Source organism: Mytilus edulis, chromosome 13, assembly GCF_963676685.1.
Source record: "Mytilus edulis chromosome 13, xbMytEdul2.2, whole genome shotgun sequence".
NCBI lineage: Eukaryota > Metazoa > Mollusca > Bivalvia > Mytilida > Mytilidae > Mytilus > Mytilus edulis.
In genome coordinates this window covers 63,041,327-63,064,902 of record NC_092356.1, presented here as the reverse complement: position 1 = coordinate 63,064,902, position 23,576 = coordinate 63,041,327, and the positions used below count along the sequence as shown (strand labels likewise).

Genomic DNA, 23,576 nt, shown 5'->3' with positions numbered 1-23,576 from the left:
GATTCTGTTACTTAGATGACCGCTTATGTCAAATCCAAAGTCTAAAAATGAGGCGGAGGAAGCCGTATCTGTTATGTTTATTTAATTTCTAGTTCTGGAAGATGCATTAATTGAACCTACATGTAATAAGAAAAGTTTGGATTGTTAATGGAAAGAACATCATTAATATATCTGAATGTGAAATTAAATAATCTAGCTCCTTTGATCTCCCTGTTTTTTACTACTGTCAATAGGGACCCAGACTCATATGAAAATAAGAAGTGACCGGCAAGGAGATGTGAGCAGTATGATTCAATAGGAATGCCTTCAATTTCAAAAAATATGTTGTCAATAAGAAACTCCTACATACTGGTCACTTGTTCCTCTGGCAGAATGTTTTACCTTTTTCTTCACTATTAACTAAATATGCCGTATGATATTCCAAAGTGTATACTACATTCTTTATATTTAAAACCATTAAAAATCATTTTGTTTAGACAATTTTCAATTTTACATGGAGTATGGTGGTATACAGGATGGAAAAATCAGACGTTTTGATAGAATGAATTTCAAAGAAAGACTAATCAAAAGTTCTTTAGAGTTTATTAGAATCCACATATGTTTAATACCACTGCATAAGTAAGAGTTTCACAGTATTTATGAAGATCTCTTTTACTGCGGACATAATTTTTGTTAATCTAATTGACAATTCCTTTATAAAACTTGCAAATGAGCTAACAATGTACCTTGGTTTGTCCGAAAGCTAAGATATCCAATACAAACAAGGCAAGTCCTCAGATTTCCTGTTTAATATTATATTCATTGTAACCATGACTTATGATTTGCCAAAATCCAATCTGAACAGTCACATGTCAGAGAATTGTTTAGATATTCTTCAAAATTAGATACCTCAGATTTCTTGTTTAATATTATATTCATTGTAACCATGACTTATGATTTGCCAAAATCCAATCTGAACAGTCACATGTCAGAGATTTGTTTAGGTATTCTTCAAAATCAAGTTTCGGCTATGCTTGTTTATGGTAAAATACATTAGGTGCAATGGGTTTTCGTGTAAATGTAGGATACTGTATGAACAGACCGATTTTGAAATTAAAGTGGAATTTTAGATGTTACCTCCTTGGGATGAAGAAAGTTGCTTATGTTGATTGCATCAATTCCTTTATTTGAAAACTGAAGTGAACGGAATTTTATGATTTCATTATTTAAAGATTTCGATCAAACTGGTTTAAACGACGGGAAAAGGCTATATCACACATTATACTGACCAGTCTGTTTGTAGAAAGTGTATTGATGCATCCCTTGTCAACTGCATAATTTCACAAATTTTTTAGAAAATCATTTAACAGGCAGAGAAAAAGAATAGTTCAAATGTAACCATAGCATGTGATGAAGATGTGAAAGAAAGAAACTAAAGGTACCAGAAGGCAATCTAGATTTGGAAGACTTTTTGCAGTGGGTAGATGGAAGTGTGTTTTCCCATGACTACGCTGTTGTCTAAAAGTGGTAATATATATATATATATGTATATCCCTGTAGGCTAGACTTGAAAAATGTAAAATAAAAGACTTAGCAACACAAACCCTAACTAAATTGAAGGTGATATCATGTGATCCGAAAGGGTAATAAATTCTGCTCCATATATAAAGGCAACAGTAGTATACCGCTGTTCAAAATTCATAAATCGATTGAGAAAAAAAACATATTCGGGTTACAAAATAAAACTGAGGGATACACATCAAATATAATAGAACAACAACACAACAGAAACACTAGAATGCAACACACACAGAAACGAACTATAATATAACAATGAACATTTTCCTGACTTGGAACAGGTCATTTTTAAGAGAAAAAATGTTGGGTTGAACCTGGTTTTGTGGCTAGCCAAACCTCCCGCTTTCATTGTTTATTGCAATGTTAAATATAACATTAAAATGAAAACCTTACATGACAGGACTACAATACAAATAAATAGGAAAACATACAGGACAAGGAAACACACACAAAAAGCTATCATAAGGTACCAGGATTATAATTTAATACGCCACACGCGTGTTTCATCTTCATAAGACTCAGTAACGCTAAGATAAAAAAAAGTTCTCAAGCTAAAAGAAGAACAAAGTTGAAGAGCATTGAGGACAAACAATTCTAAAACGTTGTGCCAAATGCAGCTAAGGTTATCTGCCTGGTATAAGAAACTCCTTAGTATTTAGAATAATTCAAACTTTTGCAAACAGAACATCTATAAAAATGACTATATAATACATGTTAATACCGAAGTGGTGACTATTTACAGAATAAAAACGTATACGTAAAACAACCTAAATCAGCACATAAAAAGCACAGCCGAACAACGTATAATATGTTAGCCGAAGACATCGACACACAAAAGTGACGTCACATGTAAATGTCGCAGGATAAGGTCAAATTGAGTATGGAAATTGGGAATCTGTCTAAGGGACAACAATCCGACCAAAAAGGATAAAACCACCAAATGCCACCAATGGGTCTTCATCACAGAGTGTAAATTCCGCATCCGACTGTGTATTACATTATCTTTAAAATTTGTGAACCCCTTTTTTATATTATAATTATCAAGAAGAAGTTGCCTGTTAGTTGTTTATTTGAGATCTTTTTAAATCTCTTATATCAACAATAAGCTGTACTTTGTTTTCCTAACAACTTTTTTATATATTTAATGAGTATAATTCAATGAGTCAGATTCACGTCCTTTTATAATATTTATTTCGCAACTTCGTTTTAAATTTAAAAAGTTATCAAAGGTACCAGGATTATAATTTGATACGCCAGACGCGCGTTTCGTCTACAGAGTACTCATCGGTGACGCTCAGATAAAAAAAGCTATAAAGCCAAACAAGAACAAAGTTGTAGAGCATTGAGGACCCAAAATTCAAAACAGTTGTGCCAAATACGGCTTAGGTAATCTTTTCCTGGGATAAGAAAATCCTTAGTTTTTCGAAAAATTCAAAGTTTTGTAGACAGGAAATTTATAAAAATTACCATATAATTGATATTCATGTCAACACCGAAGTGCTGACTACTCGGTTGGTAATATCGTCGGGGACGAAACGTTACACATCGGAGTGCAAACGATTGACATTTTGCCACAGTGTAATGAGTTAGCAAACAGATGTTTTCTTTTACGTTGTTTTACCGTTACCCTTTATATATATATATATATCTAGTAGAACTCGAAATGTCAATAGTTTATTGGTATTAAACTCATTTATCTTTATTTCTTTTTTTTTTTGTCTATATTTTCCAAATAAGTTTGTTTTTATTTCTGAATTGTCAGATTGTAAAACAGAGCTAACTCACCAATACATATAGTGTGCAATTATATGACGTTACAATTATCTTTATGGAAAGATACGGGTCATACTCTTGCACTTGGAAAGGTTAAAGAAAATCCTTATCAGTCTGCATTTTGTATGATAATAATTGTGTATATCAACAGTAGGTAAGCCTTATTCATACAGTAAAATAACATGATTCAAGTAATTATGTATTTGTTTATACTATGCGTGTGCCTACCTTTTGAATATCTTGTGATTTTGCCATTTGAATTTACTTTGAGTTTGGTATTTTTGTCATTTTACTTTTCAAGTTGTATAAGCTCCTGGATGAGATAATCAGGGCCGTAGCGTAATGGAGGCAAATGAGGCAAATGCCTCACTTTTGAAACGACGATCAAACTTTAGAAGTGTCATTTTTTTTAATTTCATGTATTTTACATTATCAATATGCGAGTTTCGAGTTTCAAACTATCTACCGGCACACTACATACAGTGTTTCCAATCTGCAGCAGCTATTTTGAATATAATTATTTTACCATAGCGGTGACGGTAAAACAAAATAAGTGTCCCGATTACAAATCAAAATACAAAAATTGAAACAAATCTTATTTATGTCGTTACAAAACTGGTTGAAGACGGGTTCTTTAAGAGAAAAAAAAAGTTGAAACACCCCCCAATAAGTATGCTGGCTTATTTCTTGGTTTATTTTTGAATCTACCAATGTTTACACACTGAAAAACAAACATGCCGCAAATGCAAATCGATAAAATAATTCATTGACCAAAAAATATAAGGATTATTTATAATTGATTTAAACAAAATCATGAAGCGCCTTTTATATGGAAGTCTTTAACGTATAAAGCAATTCATGATTTTTATTTATCTTTAATAAAAGCAAGGATTTGTACAAATCATCCTTGATAAAAGTATGAACTATATTTTTGGTATTGTTTGAAAATATTTTTTTCGTGTTTCTTTTTTATTATTATTATTATTAGCATTGTTTGGTTGTATGCTAGCGTGTTCCATTGATTCTATTGTGGTAGGCCGTGGGTTCGAACCCCGAACGGTGGGTTAGACCAATGACTTAAAAATTGGTAGAATAATGTGTCCAAATAGGTGGACATGTCCTCCAGCGGAATGTTTACATGTTTACAGATAACTTGTGACATTAGAACGTCAAACATCTGGTTAAGTAACAATGTTGGTCTAGTCTTCTCTGTACATACTCTTATGGTTAATGATTATGTATAATAAATGTATCTTAATTGATGCTTATAATATGTTCTGGTCTTTTAGAAGCTTATAACTTGCTGTTGGAGATAAGTATATATATATATATATATATACATCAGAACGTGTGTTGAAGCTTTTTAATAGTACGGGTTACAGGAGAATCGGAAAGTTTTGGTTTACCAACAGAGATTAACTTTAATATTGAAACTCGTTTTCTTACTTACTAGGCTAGCTAATAAAAAAAACGCATTTCTGTTATATTTTTTTTTTATTATAGATATTAATGCTGAAATAAGCTTCTTCCGTTTCATGCATCCGAACCCCCCTAAAAAAAAGGGCCCAAAAATTTTTCGCCTCGCTCCGCTCGGCGAAATGCCTCACTTTAAAAAGACATGCGCTACGGCCTTGATAATACCAACCAATTGTTGACATTCTATGTTGACTAATCGTTACGACATATCCGTTTCAATATCTTGTCTCCAAAATTCAAAGTAAAGAGTTCAAACTGAAACAATAGATTATTTTTTTTACTAATTTTAACTCCATAGTATATAATTTTCTAAAGGCTACCTACATTGTAGTAAAGCATCCTGGTATTCGATTAAGTAAAAAAACTACTAGTATATTATGTAAAAATAGTAAAGTCCAATTGTGTGTTATCAAACATTTTGGTTTGTCTATCTTTTCATTGTTTGTGTGATCGTTTTGATTTTCAAATATTCTGGCATCGAGCCTCACTGAGGAAGTGTTACCTGCCAAAATGTGCATCAAAAAGTTGTACCGTTTATATTTGTGTTTAAGTAATTTCTAGCAACATTATATGACTATTAACTTGTATAGTGATTTGATTACTTTGATTATAGATTTTATGAAGCGAATCTCGAAAGAAATGAAATTGACATCGAATTCGACTAAATCAGCACCTTCCACGAATAAAATGCATTTCCAAAAGTAATTCGTTTTAGGACATTTACTATTTGCATTGTTTGTTCTTTACTAAAATAGACTGTTGTAGGAATGACAATGTAAAGTGAGGAAGTAAATACACGTGTACAGTCGTTTGTCTGGTTGTCATTTCCCTTTTTAGACATTGTGTTGTCAGTTTATTTTCGACTTATGAGTTTAATGTCCCTCTGGTATCTTTTGACCTTTCACACGTGGGAATACGTATCTCCAAGAACGCACGCTCGCTTTCCATGTCTAAATACGGTTTTGTTTTAAATAACAATTAGTACTTGCTGCTCCTGTATATATCTATATAGAATACGTTTCTTATAAGATATGATTATTCAATGCATTAAGATATACCTGACATAAATGATGTTCAGCATTACTTCTAAACTTTTACTCACAGCTGTAAATACATTTTATATTTTTCAGATTAAACTTTTGGTATGTTGTTGAAGGTATCGGTTCTGTTATTAATCTTGGTGTAGGTATATTAGTTTTATCGTATAGCTTAAACATGTTAAAGATATCGAAACCCTTTCAAATATAATGTTGGAAATGGTGCAAGTTTGATTGATTTCTATTTATTTGTTACGGCAAATATCTTTTTTCCTTGGAGAACACAGTTAGTCAGTGTACTGCTAACGTTTTTTAAATCATTTTCACATGTCCTGTATTTATGAGATAAAAGGGACAAATGATCATTTAAAAACTACATTTGCATGTATGACCAAGTTCTAGAGCATCCTATCATAAAGAAGGTAATTGGTCTGAAAACATGAACTATGAAGTCAAAAATATAAAATTAATAATACCTAGAGGACATACAAATACCCAAAATAAAACGAAAACAAACAACAAAATGGCATCAAACAAAAAAATAGAAAGACTAACTTAAGCACTTCATAAACCTCGGGCATTATGTAATGTGAATATACGAATAATAATATGGGGTATGATTGCTAACAAAACAACTCTCCATGCACCAGATATTAAATGACATTGACAAGTAAAACAATTATAGCTTATTTATTTCAATAAATTTCAGAATCCAGTTACAAGTGGTTTTACCTACCAACTTAGACAAATACAACCTTGAAGACGCAGCGCGAAAAGCCGAATTAGAGGAAGTGGATTTAGACAATTTACTGGAAACAAATGAAGGGTTCCATAACTTAACAAACCTTGGAGTACCTAAAACAAGAGGTTTGTTTATTTCCATATCATAATATAATGCAGATTAATTCAAATTTTAAATTTTTTTCCACAAAATGTTTAATCAATTTATTACATTATACATAGTGATTGTTTTTAAAAATGTTAAATTCAGTGCATCTGTTTTTGATCATTTCAGAGTGAGACAAGAGCTAAAATAGTCGATGATTTTCGAATAAACGAAAAAATGCGTACATTATGATTTGGAATTACAAATTAAAATGACAGCATTCTTTGATCTTAAACATTATGAACGTTATGAAAAGTTTTGAAATTGATAATCTAGGTTTAACTGAAATATAGTAATGTTGTTGTCTGTAGATTTTTCCGTGACAGAAGTAGAACCTTTGCGGAATGAATATTTACCAAATATTTCACCTTTTGACAAAATAAAGCTATGCGTAGGAACTATTTTGTTTCAAATATGTACCATTTTCATGTATTTAGTATATATGTTCTTTCGGACCGGGCTTTAATTAGTGGTCCTATATGAAATAAAACTTGAGTTTGAATCCATCGTTATTTTTCTATGTACGTTGATGTATAGTTGTAATGTATTTTTTCCTCCCTAGTTATCGGTATTATCTCTGCTGTTACGGCTGGATTTAGTGTACTTAAGGCTGTTGCTTCACAGATTGATGTTTCAAGAGTATGTGCAATTGGATTGTCGAATCATGGAAATCGAAAGTTAGTTGAACCATCTTGGTATCTCGAAAGTGGAATTATCAGAGATCCATTACCAAGAGAAATTTTGCCTGGTGACGCCGGAATATTTACATTTGAGAAGACAAATTGTGAGTACTAGCACATTATATTACATAGGAAACGACTTTACGTCTCAAGAATCAGAGGATGAAATACTTAGTAGAGTGTAATAACATTAATATTCAAAACTTTTGGACATGTTTATATGCGAAAATTTGCATATGCGCGTGCCAACTGCTTCACATTCAATCCACCTTCGAACCTGGGTCTGGCGTAACTTTAACCCATCTAATAGAGCATGCAAAATATACCTTGTTGAGATGGTCATTTTATGTAATCAAAGAACCATACTAACTTATATATTGGTTGCTATTTTAGTCGAATAAAATATGGTTTGATGTCTGTCATATGTGTTTCTAATTTTTTTTTAATTTCTTTTTTGAAATATAGGAGTGTTGTTTCATTTTTTCCATACTCTCGGTTCTTCAGAATATGACTGGTTTTTCCCCATTAAAACATAATGCCTGTAATGGCAGCTTGAAACCAAATTGAAGTTGGTAGGTATGTAATTTAATTTAGTAAATATAAATCATTTAAATCTTTAAACAGATGCTACATATGGAACAGCTGGAACTCTAACATACACTGTTGAAGGTACAGACACACAGATAGAGGTCATGTGGTCAGTTCCTATGGTATATGGTATATACTCTAATAGGTTCAACGTGCAGGTAACTGACGTAACATGAAAATTTGTATATTTTGTTATATTTTAGACATAATTTGACAGCTTAGTTAATAGGTAAGGACTCGAAATGATAAAATCAATATATGTTCTTGATAATTAGCATAAGAACGAATTTTTTTTATTTTAGAGGCTGAGGCGGTGTCAATATTATCGTTTCAAAGTATAAATGATTTGCAAACAATGTTGCCCTCTTCTCTAATGCGTTTACGATATCTAGACATCAAAATTTAGTACCTTATTGCAAATTACTTCAGTTGAAATAAAAACAACGATAATACAAGAGAGGCGAAAGTTACCAACGGGACAATCAAACTTATTAACCGAAAATAAAACGACATTGCCATAGCAAAACCAAATAATGCCCAACCAAAGATCGAACAACAGTATTCAAAACACAATGTTAAAGGCTGAGTAACACAGAATAAAACGGAGTGAATGTTTTAAATACTGACAAATGGGTCACCATAAAACGCTAATAGCAGATTTGATAATTAATCACATAAGCAATACTGTTTTGTTTTGTTTTTCTGTTTGCTTTCTAATTTGCAAGAACTCAATACTTTAATACATATTTTAAGATTAAAGAAAATCAGGTTGCATCATCAATGCTGCATAAGTATCTGTACAACAATGAATTCCAAGAGGTATCGAACGGTGGCCACTGGATGCATCGTGACCATAACAACATAAAGATTCATGCAGCTATGACCAACAACGCCAAAGCATCTCTATTAGTGGAAATATATTACAACCTAACAACACCAATAATAGAAGTAGTTGGAAAATAAATAACTATTAATATATCAAATAAATGTCGGTGTTTCATTTATTCATTACAACGTGCATGTTATCAGTTTAATGCTGAGTCTATATTGGTATTCAAATGTGTAAAATGAAAGGGAATACTTAAGATTAATGGTTTTAACGTTGTTATGTTATATTAGCCCATGAGTTGATCTTGCTGTAGATTAATGGTCACTTCACTTTTCCCATCCGTCGGAACATCCCATATGTTCGTTCGTCTGTCAGGGTTGTACAAGTTTAAAGTCTCGTCTATTTGCCATGCTATATTTGCACGTTAAAATTGTTTCAGAAACTCTGTTAATGTTTTGTAGGCGACAAGCTGGAAGTAACGCGTAATCAGCTTTCAAACAGTTACCGGTAATGTCTTTGTGCTTACAATTTAAACAGATTGTCGGTATTTCCAAACTGTGCTCCTCCGACAATGCAACCGCCTTGTTCCTTTGTTTATATGACGCAGACATCATGTAAGCGTTTCTTCAACAAAATAAAATGGAAAACAAACATATATGTTTACGTCACGAAACTTCACATTACGCTGTAAAGATTATGTTATTTTTTCATCATATAATACAAAATTTCGGGGCTTTAGTAATATAACCGATTTAATGAATCATGTAATAAATATTACTAGCAGATTTTTGCACTAGCAGCAGGCTACCTACTTACTACAGAACACAAAGAATTGTAGTAGAAATCCTTTAACGTGCAGAACGTTTAGCCCTTCATACATGAGTCATCCGATGTAATACTCCTAGTATGAATTTATGTATATGTTTATCCAACCAATACAAACATTAGCCCCTCTTTGTCAGACAAATATTGCAAATATTTCAATGTATAAATTCCGATAACAACATTATGATTTTTATCCTTTATTTATATAAATAAACAACAGATTTTCATTTACGTGTACATATTACAACAAGATACATATTTAAACACAATCCCGCACTTATAGCTATAAAATATGTCTATATATTCTTGGAATACACCAGACAATAAAAAAATCTTCATGGCATGGTTGTTGTGTATAGTTGTTTGTCTGTAGAACTGACCACCAATCAAATGAGAAATACACTTTCCAAAGTACATCATGACCTCTGCTGGTGTACCTACAACGTACATCATATATATCATAGTTGATCATTGAATATCTTAGTACATGTATTTCATATACAACAGAAATGATATTTTATATTCGAGAAATCTTAAATGTGACATCGGAACCTTATAAATTCTTACTTGTGCAAGGCGTATTTTTCTTTTGTATTGTATCCTTCTTCGTAATCTTAAAGCAGTTGTCAAAGTGGCAATTTGGGTTTATTTTAAATTCAAATAAAGGTAGTAATATTATATTATGATTCTGTCGGTATGAACATTTATAATGTCAGAATCTAAATTCATCAGAATGTCAAAGAGAATAATAAAAAAGAAAATAAATATCAAACTGTATTTTTTTACACGGAAGGAAATGTCATAATGGTGTTGTCCTTCATGTGTTATTGACTTTAACTATTGCTTTTTTTTAATTTTGATGTCGAAAATTGAACAACATCAATCTGGTTGCGATAACTTCCAACTTTTTGAATAGACCATTTTCCAGATGTATTCGGATTTGTTTTCTTATATCTTTATATTTCCTTTTTGTAAACTTTTCAAATGTTTGTCTCATCTTAAACACTGCTGATTGTGTACTTTTAATATGTTGTGCATACGTTAATTTTTAACAAGATACGTTATAATAAATGCGAAAACTGCGTTAATTACGAAAAGATGCATGGTTTCATATACAGGGATATATAATTTTAAATCAATGGTCTAGAATAAGCTCCTATATACATGTATCTATTATACCTTCTAGCAGATACCACACATCCTTGGGCATTCCTGGGGAACATTGTAGTAAGTACGGCAATGAGATTTCGGCCACCATTTGCAATGGGCTGCATCTTGGGCGGGACAGTTTGCTGGAATTAGACATAAAAAAAATAGTCTTTACGTGTTTTCAAAGCTTTTATGTATAAACTCACATATTAACAAAATAGCTTTGCAATATTTTCTTTAAATGGTTTGAATGGTTCTCTGTTGTAATGTATTGATTTCGAGACCAACTGTTGAATCTAATATAGATGAAACGCAAGTCTGGCGAAAGGAATTACAAGCTTGATGCATTGGTTTTTTTTTTCGTCATTTGATATCAATTGTATTAGAATTGCAATAAGAAGACTTTCATGATTATTTAGATTCGTGTAAATTTCTAGACATATTATGAAGTAGAAGAAAGTTAACTATTTAATTTAAGTTTTATTAAAGCCATCGTAATATTATTTGTTTCTTTGCATAGACGACCATGCCTATATATTATGTGTCCAATATTGTTCGTCCTTTCAGTGTTCTTTGTATCATCGCATATACAACTAAACGCTAAATGTGTCACAACGTGTGTTATATAAGTGTTGTAAAATCATATAATGCTTTACCTTTTGCACATGTAGCTCCATTGTAGGGAGGTACACATGTACACGTACATGTGGCTGTATTCAGACTCCCACCGTTTTGGCACATCTTTCCACCACAGGGAGCTAAACAAATATGAGAATATTTACTTTGTATTTAAAAACAGATGAAATATATATTAGACAAATCATGCTTAATCAATAATCTTCTCTTTTATTTATTTTTTCTAGTTTTAGGAACTATTCTTATAGACCTCGTTTTCATGTCTAAATGCTCTGTGGTTAACGTTGAAAACGTCCTCCCCTAAATGTACTTGTTTCTTGTTATCATTAATTCTGCTTTGCATAACTTGTATTTCCCTAATATCATATATCTATAAAAAAAATATTGGCAATGCACTGATATGCTTATAAACTGATTTTTCTTCTATAGAGATCTTTAAACCCTCAGTTTTATGGAATTGGTTTGAGTTCACCTCTAACATGACCATTGCACAAGCCATTTACAAAAATAAAGAGTATATCTACATATCACCTTGAAAGTTTTTGTTATACATACCATCACAGAAACCACACATTACTGGACACATGTCACGTTTGACATTGTAATAGGTAGCACAATCACTGCATCCTACATTACCCCCTTGTGATGCACAGTTTTGGATATCCTGACCGTGATCGCCATATTTTGAACATTCCTCTACAAAAATTACACAAATGAACGCACCAATTTCTTTTTTTTTAAACTTAAAAATCATTGAGTGTTGCATATCATAAAATTGACGTGATCATAGTGCAAATATATGGAATAAATTAAGGAAAAAAATACAGGTTTTTAAATAAAACTATTATTTGTAATTAAGATTTATTCATTGTTAATACAATTTATTATAATTCAAATAGCAATCGTATTTAAAAAAAAAAACCAAGCAAAATAAAGTCTAAATATATTAAATCTGAATTAATAGAATTGAATAATATAAGTTTGTTCTTACTGGGGCTCGCTCTTCGTCCCTTGAAGGTACATCCAAAAGCTGAAGTGTAAGTCGTCGGTGGTTTAAGTGCACTTGTTGACCCTCCTTAAAGGAAATCACATGAGTTGAGTGTTTATAGTTCTTAACAATATTCAAATACTTAAATAATAGTTATCAAAGGTCCCATGATTATAATTTAGTACGCGCGTTTCGTCTACATAAGACGCATCGGTGACGCCAAACAAGTACAAAGTTGTAGAGCATTGAGGATCCAAATTCCAAAAAGTCGTGCCAAATACGGCTAAGGTAATCTATTCCTGGGATAAGAAAATCCTCAGTTTTTGGAAATATTCAAAGTTTCAAAACAGTAAATTTATAAAAATGACCACATTATTGATATTCATGTCCATGTCAACACCGAAGTGTTGACTACTGGGCTTGTGATACCCTCGGGGACGAAACGTCCACCAGCAGTGGAATCGACCCAGTGGTTTAAATAGTTATCAAAGGTAACAGGATTATAATTTAGTATTTAGTCTACATAAGACTCATCAATATTTGCCGGACTAATTATAATAAGTTGAGATATATTTTGTTTACCAAACTTCTGAATTAACAAAAATCAACTGTATTTAGATGTGTGACCTCATTAGCTAAAATGGAACACAAGCAAGCGTGCAACCACCAGTTCAACAGTTTTACAGCTGAGACCCAGAACATTCGTTTTCAAAAGTTGGAATAAAGTAATCAGGAAAATTTACAAAATTCCTGTTCAATGTATAATGTAAAACAACTTCAACTATCTTATCAATGGGTGTTGTTTTAGTCATAAATGATGTACGACATTATTTTCAACGGTTTTGGTTTTATGCTTTAGCTTTATGTATATCCTGCAGCAGCACACTAAACCTTATACTAGTACTCGAAACTAATTTTGTGTATACACCCATAATATATAAGCAAATTTTAATAGTATAATCATAAAAATACTGAACTCCGAGGAACATTCAAACGGAAAGTCCCTAATTAAATACTGACCTTTGCATCTTCCACACATGTAAGGGCATTCATCCGGGACGTTATAGAATCTATCACAGTATGACTGAGGCCAATCTCTGCCACATACAAAGGCGTCCTCGGCTGGACAGTTCACTGTAATATATATATAAATTTGCAATATTCTCTAATAGGTACAATATATTGATAAAGACAACAGTTGTATACCGCTGTTCAATAGTCATAAATCGCGCGCAAAAATATCCGGACCACAAAAAAAAAGGGAAACACGTCAACTATAAGAGGAAAACAACGGATAAGAATATGTGGAATGTTGGCCAATGAGACACAAGAGATCAACTGACGTAGACCATGTTTATGATTATTAAATTAATCTACAAATTATCAAATAGCTTTCGTACTAGGTCATACAGTAGTAATAAAATAATCATTAAGCTAAAACAATTGTGAATTTTAATTTAATAACTGACGAATAATGTCTTATTACTTAACCACAACAGTCAATAGTTTATTGTCGTATTAATCAATATGAAAGGGTGGTATAACGTAATAAACAATAAAAAATAAACAACAACAATACAATTATTAAAGCAATAAATCAAATAATACAGATAAACGTTTTAAAATTGTGGTTTTCTTTTAACGATATTTCCACTAAACTAGAGGAAAAATGCTAATAGATAGTCAACAGGATTGCACAAAAGGTGATAAAGTTGCTAATTTATGCATAACTGTATTGCGCAGTTGTGTTTGGCTAGTTGTTGTAGGTGTTACAGATTTGTTTTTTACAGAGTATGGGTGGGAGTTTTACACAACTATAAGGGAAGCGAACGTTAAGCATATCATCATATATATAATGCAAAATGAGATGGAAGCTACAACGAGGAACTTCAAAAGTAATTGGTCGAGAAAAACAGTTAAAAGACAAAGAATTTTTTTGTCTTCTGTCATATCTTAATGTTTTTTTTTAGTTAATAGTAAATCTTGAATATCCGTGTCCTTTTAATTCACAACTGTGTCCGGTAAGATTGATTACGGGATTGACAGTATGATTGACAGCCATGGCTGCTAACTACTGGCTTGGTGATACCCTCGGGGACGAAACGTTCATCAGCAGTGGCATCGACCCAGGGGTGTTCACAGCGATGCACATGTCTGTTCTATAGGTAGATTATAACACTCTCTGTGCGTTCAAGAAGTCTTCTTAATATTTTGATAAGGTCAATTTGCAATACAATCTATATGTTTCTTTACAACAAACTCCTTTTGTCCACGATGCTGTCCAAATTTCCGCCTTTCACTCCGCTTGATCCACTTAGCAGAATCTATATATTAGCAACAATCAATTATTTGAAAACATGTGACCATACCTATTTCTTAAGAATACAAATCTCAAATTTTAAGATTATAAGTCTGTTGTTCCACGTTTACATGTTCCATTACTTACATTCTTCACATGTTCTTCCTTTGTATACTTTGGTACATTTACACTGACAAGTATCAGGGTCAAGTTTCCCACCATTATAACACACTGTTCCTTTGCAGTCTAATATAAAAAATAAACAGTTATGAATTATAACATTACGTTATCATGCAGAATGTATCGAATAACAATGTGTCCTTGTATACTGTGATATCCTAATATTGATTAACATACGTTTTGCACATTTCTATCAAGCTGTCTGTCTTTTTTCTTATCATATGTTAGAGGTCTATTTAATGGATGACATTACAGTTTAAAACATATTATATAAAATTGAGAATGGAAATGGGGAATGTGTCAAAGAGACAAAAACCCGACCTTGGAGCAGACAACAGCTGAAAGCCACCAATGGGTCTTCAATGCAGCAAGAAACTCCCGCACCCAGAGGAGTCCTTCGTATACTGACCGATCCGGCTTTTTCTTTGTTTAGAAATTGATATATTTTTTAAAGCATGGAGCATTGTATCATCAATATAATACTTCCTTGTTTATGATTATCATTATTATCCTCACTTAAATTGTTACATTTGATTGATTCATTTTCTCTAAATAACATTATTTATATATAATTATTGATAAATATAACTAAATATTGAAGTTTTATTTTTTATTATGTATGTTTTTAAAAGAATAGGGCCTATATAGTTCACTTAAGTTGGAAAATCCGCTTAATATAAGATACAAATTGACACCAACCATTTTGGTGCTATATTTATGACATCTGAAATCAAATAATTATCTTTCTTGTTTTTACTTAAAAAAAATGATAGCACCTTTGATATGTATGTTTTCAGCTGATTTGGGGAATTTTGGGGTACGAACACTTGAGTTATACAAATATAAAACACAAATGCATTGCCTTACCGCACTGTCCATTCACACAAGAATGGGGACATTTGGAACATCTTCGACCAGTTGTGTACGGAATTGCTAAGTTAGACTGTCTAAAAAAATAAAATCGATAGATTAGAATTTTGAAATATGGGTGACAGGATTATATATACAATTATTTTTCAGTGATTGTTGTTTGTTGATGTGGTTCATAAGTGTTTTTCGTTTCTCGTTTTTTATATGGATTAGACCTATAGTTGTTATTTTTTCTGTTTCATTCGGCCATTGTGGTGAGTTGTCTCATTGGCAATCACATCTTCTTTTGTATATAGACCGTTGGTTTCCTGTTTGATTTGTCATACGCTAGTCATTTTGGGACCCCTCATCCTACTGTTCGATGTGAGCAAAGACTCCGAGTTAAAGCCGGTACGTTGACCAATAATAGTTTACTACTACAAAGTGAAACTTTGATGGAGAGTTTTCTTTTTTGACACTCATTCTACATCTTCTTATATCTATTAACTAATATTATATTAATGTTGATGTAGATAAGGCACTGAAACTGCTTACAGTTTACCAGAGCAGTTAGTTATGCATTTGGTGTTCTAGTTTATTGAAAATCGTGTTAAAAAAAGTCAAATTTGAATATTAATGATATGACTATAAAACTTTATGTTTTACATAAAATTAAACTAGTTATGTTACACTGTTGTAAAATGAAGCGAGTGTAAGCAATAACGGTCAACCGGCCGCACGATGAGAGAAACCACATACTGCATGGTTGGCTATAAAACGCAGGGATAACATGTTTGTGACCTCTAGGCATTATTACATTTAAGGGAGGAATTCTGATGATTTAATTACGTTTAGTATTTGAAAATTGTTTTGATATATGATATAAGCAAGTACTTGGGCCTTGTGAGAGCTGCTTATAAAGTACAGTTTGAATATGAAAGTATGATTACAAAAGCCAGTCAAACCCGTGTGAAGATCAAAAGTCTGTATAAATAAGGAAAATTAGGTTTTAAATAAACTTGAAATTTAAATCTTAAATGTTCTGGAAACAATACCAATCATTTTAATGTTTCTAATGAATGTCCTCACCCTGCAGCATAATCACAAACGTAGTAACGTTTGTACATAGAATTCTTACACACTGCATATCCACAACCAACTAAGTAGGTACCATTCTGCACCATCTGAAATCAACAATCATTTACATATAGACAATGAAGTTCTTTTGTCATGGCTTCAGAATTTGTTTTTCAATTAATGGTGCAATTTAAAGTGATAATAAAGCAAAAACAGTGCAAACATGGGGGGAAAAGATTTTAATCAGAAGGTTAAACAAATTCAAAAAAAACACCTATTTGCGGTTTTGATTTCTTTCAAAAAGAAAATAATTGACAATCAGTTAATATAGTCGCTTACACCTCTATTCGTCCATTAAATAATCTACCTTCTTTCTCAGTTGACCATGAAGTTTGCATTTGATTAAGTATACTAGTACTAGTATCTAATCCGTGTACAGAAGCTATCGCGCCAAAGTATTTTGATTTGACAACCTCTTTATTACTTCTCAAATAATGACGAGTGAAGTCATAGTTTGTCCGTACCTGTGTGAAATGTCCAATTTTCTTCCATCCCTCGTGACCGAGATAAGAGTCTGGTTCGATCCCGTACTTCCACATTGTGATCTCGTCATACCACATTTGTACTGCTTTCTTCCAGGAACGATAACCACCTGCTACATTTTGTCCAATGGTCATTCCAATTGCTAAAAGACAGTACTAAAATACTATAAAACGAAAAAAAATCTTATCGGTATCAAACAGACATATAGGCTGTTTTAGTTCTTACATTCACGTCATTATGACGTTAGAAAAGAAGTCGTATTGCCAATCATATCACATCTCATTTTTAACTACAAAATATAGCAATTCGAAAAAGTTTGTATAAATTGTTCACTCCTCCCCTTCCCCGAATTAACTTACTATATTGGTACATGTACTGGTCTATAATTACTCTAATAAGCTATGTCCTAACATGGTTTTTATCATTTACTTGAATTAACAGCATGGAAAAAACGAATCACAATAATCTAAATATTTTTTCTGACTTAATTTAACATGGAGACTAGTATTACTTCTGTTTTCCTTATGACTTTCCATTTGAAAAACAAATCGTCTTGTGTTTTCCTTATCACTTCACAGATATATACGAAATCTTTATTCGTGTAAATTTATCTTCAAAGTGTATTGATATGGTACTTCAAAGTTTGTGCAATATAAAAATATCAGTCATGGTCGAAAACAGTCAGACATTTTAATGCATATTGATGTTTCAGATAAATCAGCAATATTCTTTACCCAACACATTAAAGTGCATCTAAAATGTCTGTATTTTATCGAAGAAAGCATTATGTCAGTGAATACTTCCCAGTAAACAATCCAACGTCGACATTACGTTGTGACAACGTAATACTATCGTTGTGACAACGTAGTAAAATTACGTTGGTACAACGTAATTTTGTGAACTCCAAGGCACGTGCTGACAACCATCCACACAACGTTGGCACAACGTAATTTGTGACGTAATTTATTACCATCATAAAACGTTGTAACAACGTCACAGCACAACTATAAATGTCCCTTGTCCTCATTTAATTGATAGAATTGTCCCTTGTCCTCATTTAATTGATAGAATCAATGCAATTCCATTGAAGAAGTACATGTATGTAAACAGGATCTTTATTTTTTCTTTTGACCCATTTTTAGTTGTAAATTTTTCTATGTGGGAAAGATGGACAATTGTTGATATGTACTCTATTTCCAAACTGCCAGCTGTATATGAAATTGTCAAAAAGTTGGATTTTTTTAATCTTTTTGGCAGGTTTCAGTGTGAAATGTATAAATATCTAGTTTTCCCAAAAATAGTTGTTTAAGGTTTATAAAGTCTTAAGTTTTTAACTTTTGCAATACTGAAGTACAAGAATTACACATTTTTATGTAACAAATGCAACTTTTCTTTCTTTTAACACATAATACTTTTCAAAAAAAGGAAATTTTGCATGATGGCCAATAAGACAACCCTCTATCCTAAAATCAAATATTGATGATGTTAGCAATTATAGGTACATGTACAACCTTCAACATGACATCTTGGTACGTGCTCCAAATTCTGAATGTTTAGTGTTTCAGTGGCCTAGAATACAGATTTCACTATGATGGCGGAAATTCTAGAATGAAGGTTTCACTTTGACGACGGAAAACCATTTTTAATGAATTATTCAGAAATACAACAAACTACCATATTTACCTTACTATTTACTGAAAATGCATTCAGCTGGATTCACTACATGATTACAAGCTAGGAAAATCGGCCCAAAATCTGACTGTCTAATTTATAAATATATATATTCTACACAATTCATACACACTTCTAAAAATATCCCAAAATGAAGAAAATACCTGAAATTCAATTCAACTAACTATTGCTTTTTTCCATTGACCAACTAGAGAGAGTATAAAAAAGAAGATGTGGTATGATTGCCAATGAGACAACTGTCCACAAGAGACCAAAATGATAGACCTATCCAACAGTTTAGACGTCTTTTTTCTTACAATGTACATGTAGCTACATGAACCAATAAAAAAAATAATAGTTTGTTTCTGAATTTTTAATTTTTATTCCAAATTTTAGTCTTCTGTTGGTTGTATACATTGTACATGTCATTCCAAATGTTGGTTTTCTGCCCTCTTATCAGCTGGGCAATTTGCACAATTGTTTCTGCATACATGTAGTTGGTATTGGTAATGTTTTCTACTCTAGCTCAGTCAATATAGTACACTGGATATGTAGGATTGCTTGTTTCGAAGCTAAGACATTTTCTCATATATGTGGTTAAATTTTCGGAATACGAAGTACGATTTTTTTCACACAACAATTTCTTTGAAAATTTAAAACTTTGAATACATTAAAAAACTCCATAGTTTTTACATATTTATACTATGATCCTCTACTTTCCAGATCAACACAAATGGTAAAGCTCAGTCACTTGTTAAAAATGAAACATGTTCAATATCACTACAGAGACAATTTTTGTTTACACACAACTTTTGTGTTCCTCATTTGATGGCGCATTAGTTCCTCAATTGGAGGCGCATTAGGAATATTGACCCAGCTGGTCTTGTGTTGGTTTCAGATCTCTGAAAAAAAATATCATAAATTATAAAATACAAAAAAATAAATTGATCCCAACTTATGAATTACAGCAGTTCTTAAAAATTATCCTGTGTTTAAACATAATCAATATTTTTTCTATTGCTGGTCCTATAATAAACTGCAGATTCATAATTATGTTCTGTTGTTACTGAGATGTTTGTATCTTTGCCAATTATACACATTTTGATGATGTATGTTAGAAATTTAACACAATTTCAACAGTATATAATTATTAATAACTTATGATTAACCTTCGTTCTTATTTAAAAAATAAATTTGTTGTTAAATTGAACATGTGTTAATGAAATTATGTCTGTTCCAAAAAATACTATGTCTGCCCGTAAGGGACAGCCCTAAGCCCTTTTAAAAAAATAAATCCCAGCACCAACAGAATTAAAAATTAATAAGAACAACACTTCCTTTGCATTTTGGTATTTCTTACACAACCACCCCCAAATAAAATTTAAGAAAAGACCTTTCCCTGGGGGAGAGGGGACATAATATTTTCTGGAGCAAACAGTGGTTATTCTACAAATAATAATGAGTCCAAATAATTAATAAAGGAAGTTTGGTTTCACAATATTGTCATTTTTCAATTAATTTAAGATATGCAAAGGATTCTACCTTAATAAATTAGCATGTACATCGATACAACAAGACCTCATAGCATATGCCATTGAACGCAATCTATAAAATCAACAAATTATAATTTGATAAATAAAATTAATATATAAAGAAGAATGTGTCCATGAGCCACAAATGATCTTATCAAACTTAATTTAAAGGACATATCTAGAGAACAGTAAAGCAGATGCTCTCCAAATTCAAACTCTGCATTTTATGATAATAAGCGTTGTGTATTGGTTGCATAACATGTGGTTTAGGCAAACGTTAGATAACAAAATCCAATTTTGAGTTCAATGTACATGTATGTACGTACAGTACAAGAGTTAAACTATATCCCTCAGTTAAGGAGGACAGAAAAAGAGCTGATCAACTGATGTTTACCTTTTTAAAATCTTGGTCCAAATTTTTGAGCTGGTGCATGCTTAACTGTTACATGGTTACTGCAATGATTTCCTCAACCTCAGACACATTGGATCTGTGGATTTATATACAAGACTCTGGGAAAAAAATTAAAAATACGTTCAATTATCTTTTATATACTTCTGTCTGTTTCATATAAAAAAGAAGATGTGGTATGATTGCCAATGAGACAACTCTTTACAAGAGACCAAAATGACACAGAAATTAACATTTATAGGTAACCGTACGGCCTTCAACAATGAGCAAAGCCCATACCGCAAAGCCAGCTATGAAAGGCCCGAAATGACAATGTGAAACAATTCAAACATGAAAATTCACCGCCTTATTTATATAAAAAAAAATGTTAGTCCAACAAATCTTTAAAACAAAGTGACAAATTTAAATGCATTCCAAAATTCATATGTTTTATGATTGATTACAACATGGTTTCTGATCACATATTTAGTGATTGTACATGTAGCTCGTCATTGATAAACATGTAGATTTCATACTATAAATTGTACAGCAAAAAAGATGTCCCTATGTACTGTTTTTAACACCTGTAAACTGGGTTTACCCTGAAAACAAGAAAATTGTACCCAACTTTCAAGGCTAGATCCTAGTCTAAAACATTATGACTTTCAAGACTCGGAAAGCTGTTTTTTTGTTTTTTTCTGGGACGCCTTCCTACAACGACCTAATCCTATTACGACAACCGTGACGCCTATATTTTACAACATCTTTATTGGCACAATTGTCTATTTCCATGTCAGACCCAGTGATACAATGATTGATCGTTTGTTGCTCAACATCCAGTGGCAAATATTTCATGCATGTTAGCGACGACCCACAGTGATATATGCAGCATTATCATTAATAGGCCGGGTTGGTACATTGTAATATGCCAAGTTTGAAATGTGTAGAGTTTGTAATGGACCCAAATATCTAAAGTGCTGAGATGTTTAGCTTCACATTTTCTGATATTGATAACATGGATAAGACTTTTATGCTTCAATGATTATCAAAAACTAACAGAGCAAAAGACACTTGTAGCCTTAATATATAGGGATAGTAGCTCTTGTCACAGATAGAAAACAAGTACTTGTGGCTGTGCACCCCTCCCCCTTTTTTACTTTCTACAGTTATTACTTATTTTTAATAATTTGCATATATCTTCAGAAACAACACAAGTTAATCAAGCAATTTGATAAATGGATTCAAATAACACACATCATGGCTAAAATATCTTGTATCAGTGCAATATATTGACAGTATAAGAAAAAGTATCATATTTCAACACGGTCACGTATAACAGACTTGAAAGAGGCGCCCATCACGGTAACAGCTGTTTTATTTTCATCAATCAAACTTGTTTTTATCATGGAGAACCTATTTGGTGTAATGTGCAATCATTATTTTACCTTTTTCTTTGTTCTGGAATCTAGATCAAGCTAAATTTCCACTGCAAATTCCTCACTGTTTTCAAAAATCAAGCGGCAAAAGTGCGCATGCTCAGACTTTTCATAGGATGCAGCGGTAAAACCCGAGTACTGCTGAACGTTACACTAATCAAATCGTGAAAAACGATTATGAAATCCAAGTGATAAAATTATGATGACAAAATTTTAATGATATATTAAACAATAAATATTCATATAAAATACATATATTAGAACATTAAAATTGGATTTGTGTAATATTTTCTTTGACATCTTGGTGCAAATTATGTCTGCGGGAAAAAAGGGGGAGTTTTTTTTTTTAAATCGAAAAAATCGTAAATATATTCTAGTGAAGGTGAATGATCGATATATCCAGGAATACTCATTATGACATACCCCAAAAATTCGTCCCATAAAACCAGATTTTTACAATGTATTCACTACGTTCTTATAATGTCGATACGACGTAACAAAATGTTACGTCGGATTATGACAGTTATAAGCACGTTGTCACAACGTAATAAAATGTTACGTCCTGACAAGGTATTAAATTTACGTGAATCCGACGTAATTTTATAACGTCGTCTGTACGTCTGCATCCAACGTTGGATTTTTACGTTCCCACGACGTTGGTACGACGTAAACTCACGACATGACGTTCAGACGACCATTAACCGACGTCGGGAGTACGTCGTGTGTTTACTGGGTTAATGTTATTTTGCCGCCACAGCAATTAAAAAAGACACTGATAAACAACCTAGTTGATTTCTTGGAATTATTTTCCTACAGTGGTAGAAACTTGAACTAATAATTAATCAAATGTATCTTATCGTTTGTCTTTATGTTTTTCAATATGTAGACATCAGATACAGTTGAAGCTAATGTACAAAATTGAGAATGGAAATGGGGAATATGTCAAAGAGACAATAACCCGACCAAAGAGTAGACAATAGACGAAGGCCACCGATAGGTCTCTAACGCAGCGAGAAAATCGCGTACCCGGAGGTGGGCCTCGGTATTGTTTTACAAAAACATCAATTTAACTATGAAGACCAATGTCCTACCTGTTTCAAATTTATCAACCTTTCAAAAATTCTAATCGATATGATCAATTCCACAGGAGTAGCTTATTGCCATTTTTTGTTTTTCC

At 32.1% G+C, this 23,576-nt stretch overlaps 2 protein-coding genes and 1 long non-coding RNA gene across 3 annotated transcripts in view; 1 reads left to right on the top strand and 2 right to left on the bottom strand.

The window, feature by feature from the left end:
- Positions 1 to 3,435: 3,435 nt before the first annotated feature.
- Positions 3,436 to 8,984, top strand: LOC139500862 (uncharacterized). Its single transcript, XM_071289752.1, has 6 exons — positions 3,436 to 3,484; positions 5,937 to 5,988; positions 6,553 to 6,710; positions 7,292 to 7,513; positions 8,034 to 8,155; positions 8,751 to 8,984. The coding sequence occupies exons 2-6, from the start codon at positions 5,951 to 5,953 to the stop codon at positions 8,958 to 8,960; spliced, it is 750 nt and encodes a 249-aa protein (XP_071145853.1). The 5' UTR covers positions 3,436 to 3,484; positions 5,937 to 5,950; the 3' UTR covers positions 8,961 to 8,984.
- An 851-nt stretch (positions 8,985 to 9,835) lies between these two features.
- The window catches only part of LOC139500739 (uncharacterized), a 33,542-nt gene continuing 19,801 nt past the window's right edge, over positions 9,836 to 23,576 (bottom strand). Inside the window, exons 5-14 of the mRNA XM_071289578.1 lie at positions 17,354 to 17,514; positions 16,842 to 16,936; positions 15,771 to 15,850; positions 14,871 to 14,969; positions 13,445 to 13,558; positions 12,428 to 12,511; positions 11,992 to 12,132; positions 11,457 to 11,558; positions 10,831 to 10,943; positions 9,836 to 10,088 (exon numbers count right to left, since the gene is read on the bottom strand). Of these exons, the coding sequence (XP_071145679.1) occupies positions 10,834 to 10,943; positions 11,457 to 11,558; positions 11,992 to 12,132; positions 12,428 to 12,511; positions 13,445 to 13,558; positions 14,871 to 14,969; positions 15,771 to 15,850; positions 16,842 to 16,936; positions 17,354 to 17,514 (986 nt within the window). The 3' untranslated portion in view covers positions 9,836 to 10,088; positions 10,831 to 10,833. The remainder of the gene's footprint in view (positions 10,089 to 10,830; positions 10,944 to 11,456; positions 11,559 to 11,991; positions 12,133 to 12,427; positions 12,512 to 13,444; positions 13,559 to 14,870; positions 14,970 to 15,770; positions 15,851 to 16,841; positions 16,937 to 17,353; positions 17,515 to 23,576) is intronic.
- LOC139501685 (uncharacterized) lies at positions 19,193 to 22,584 on the bottom strand. The gene is made up of 3 exons (XR_011658630.1): positions 22,409 to 22,584; positions 20,970 to 21,085; positions 19,193 to 19,945 (listed from the first exon to the last, which is right to left on the bottom strand). It is a non-coding gene; the product is annotated as an uncharacterized lncRNA (long non-coding RNA).

What these genes read in the sequence shown, in the direction of transcription:
- LOC139500862 (XM_071289752.1), top strand. Translation starts at nt 5,951, where the DNA reads ATGTTGTTGAAGGTATCGGTTCTGTTATTAATCTTGGT. An exon ending in TGGAGTACCTAAAACAAGAG is followed by an intron (nt 6,711 to 7,291) that starts GTTTGTTTATTT and finishes TTTCCTCCCTAG; the next exon opens with TTATCGGTATTATCTCTGCT. An exon ending in CTAATAGGTTCAACGTGCAG is followed by an intron (nt 8,156 to 8,750) that starts GTAACTGACGTA and finishes ACATATTTTAAG; the next exon opens with ATTAAAGAAAATCAGGTTGC.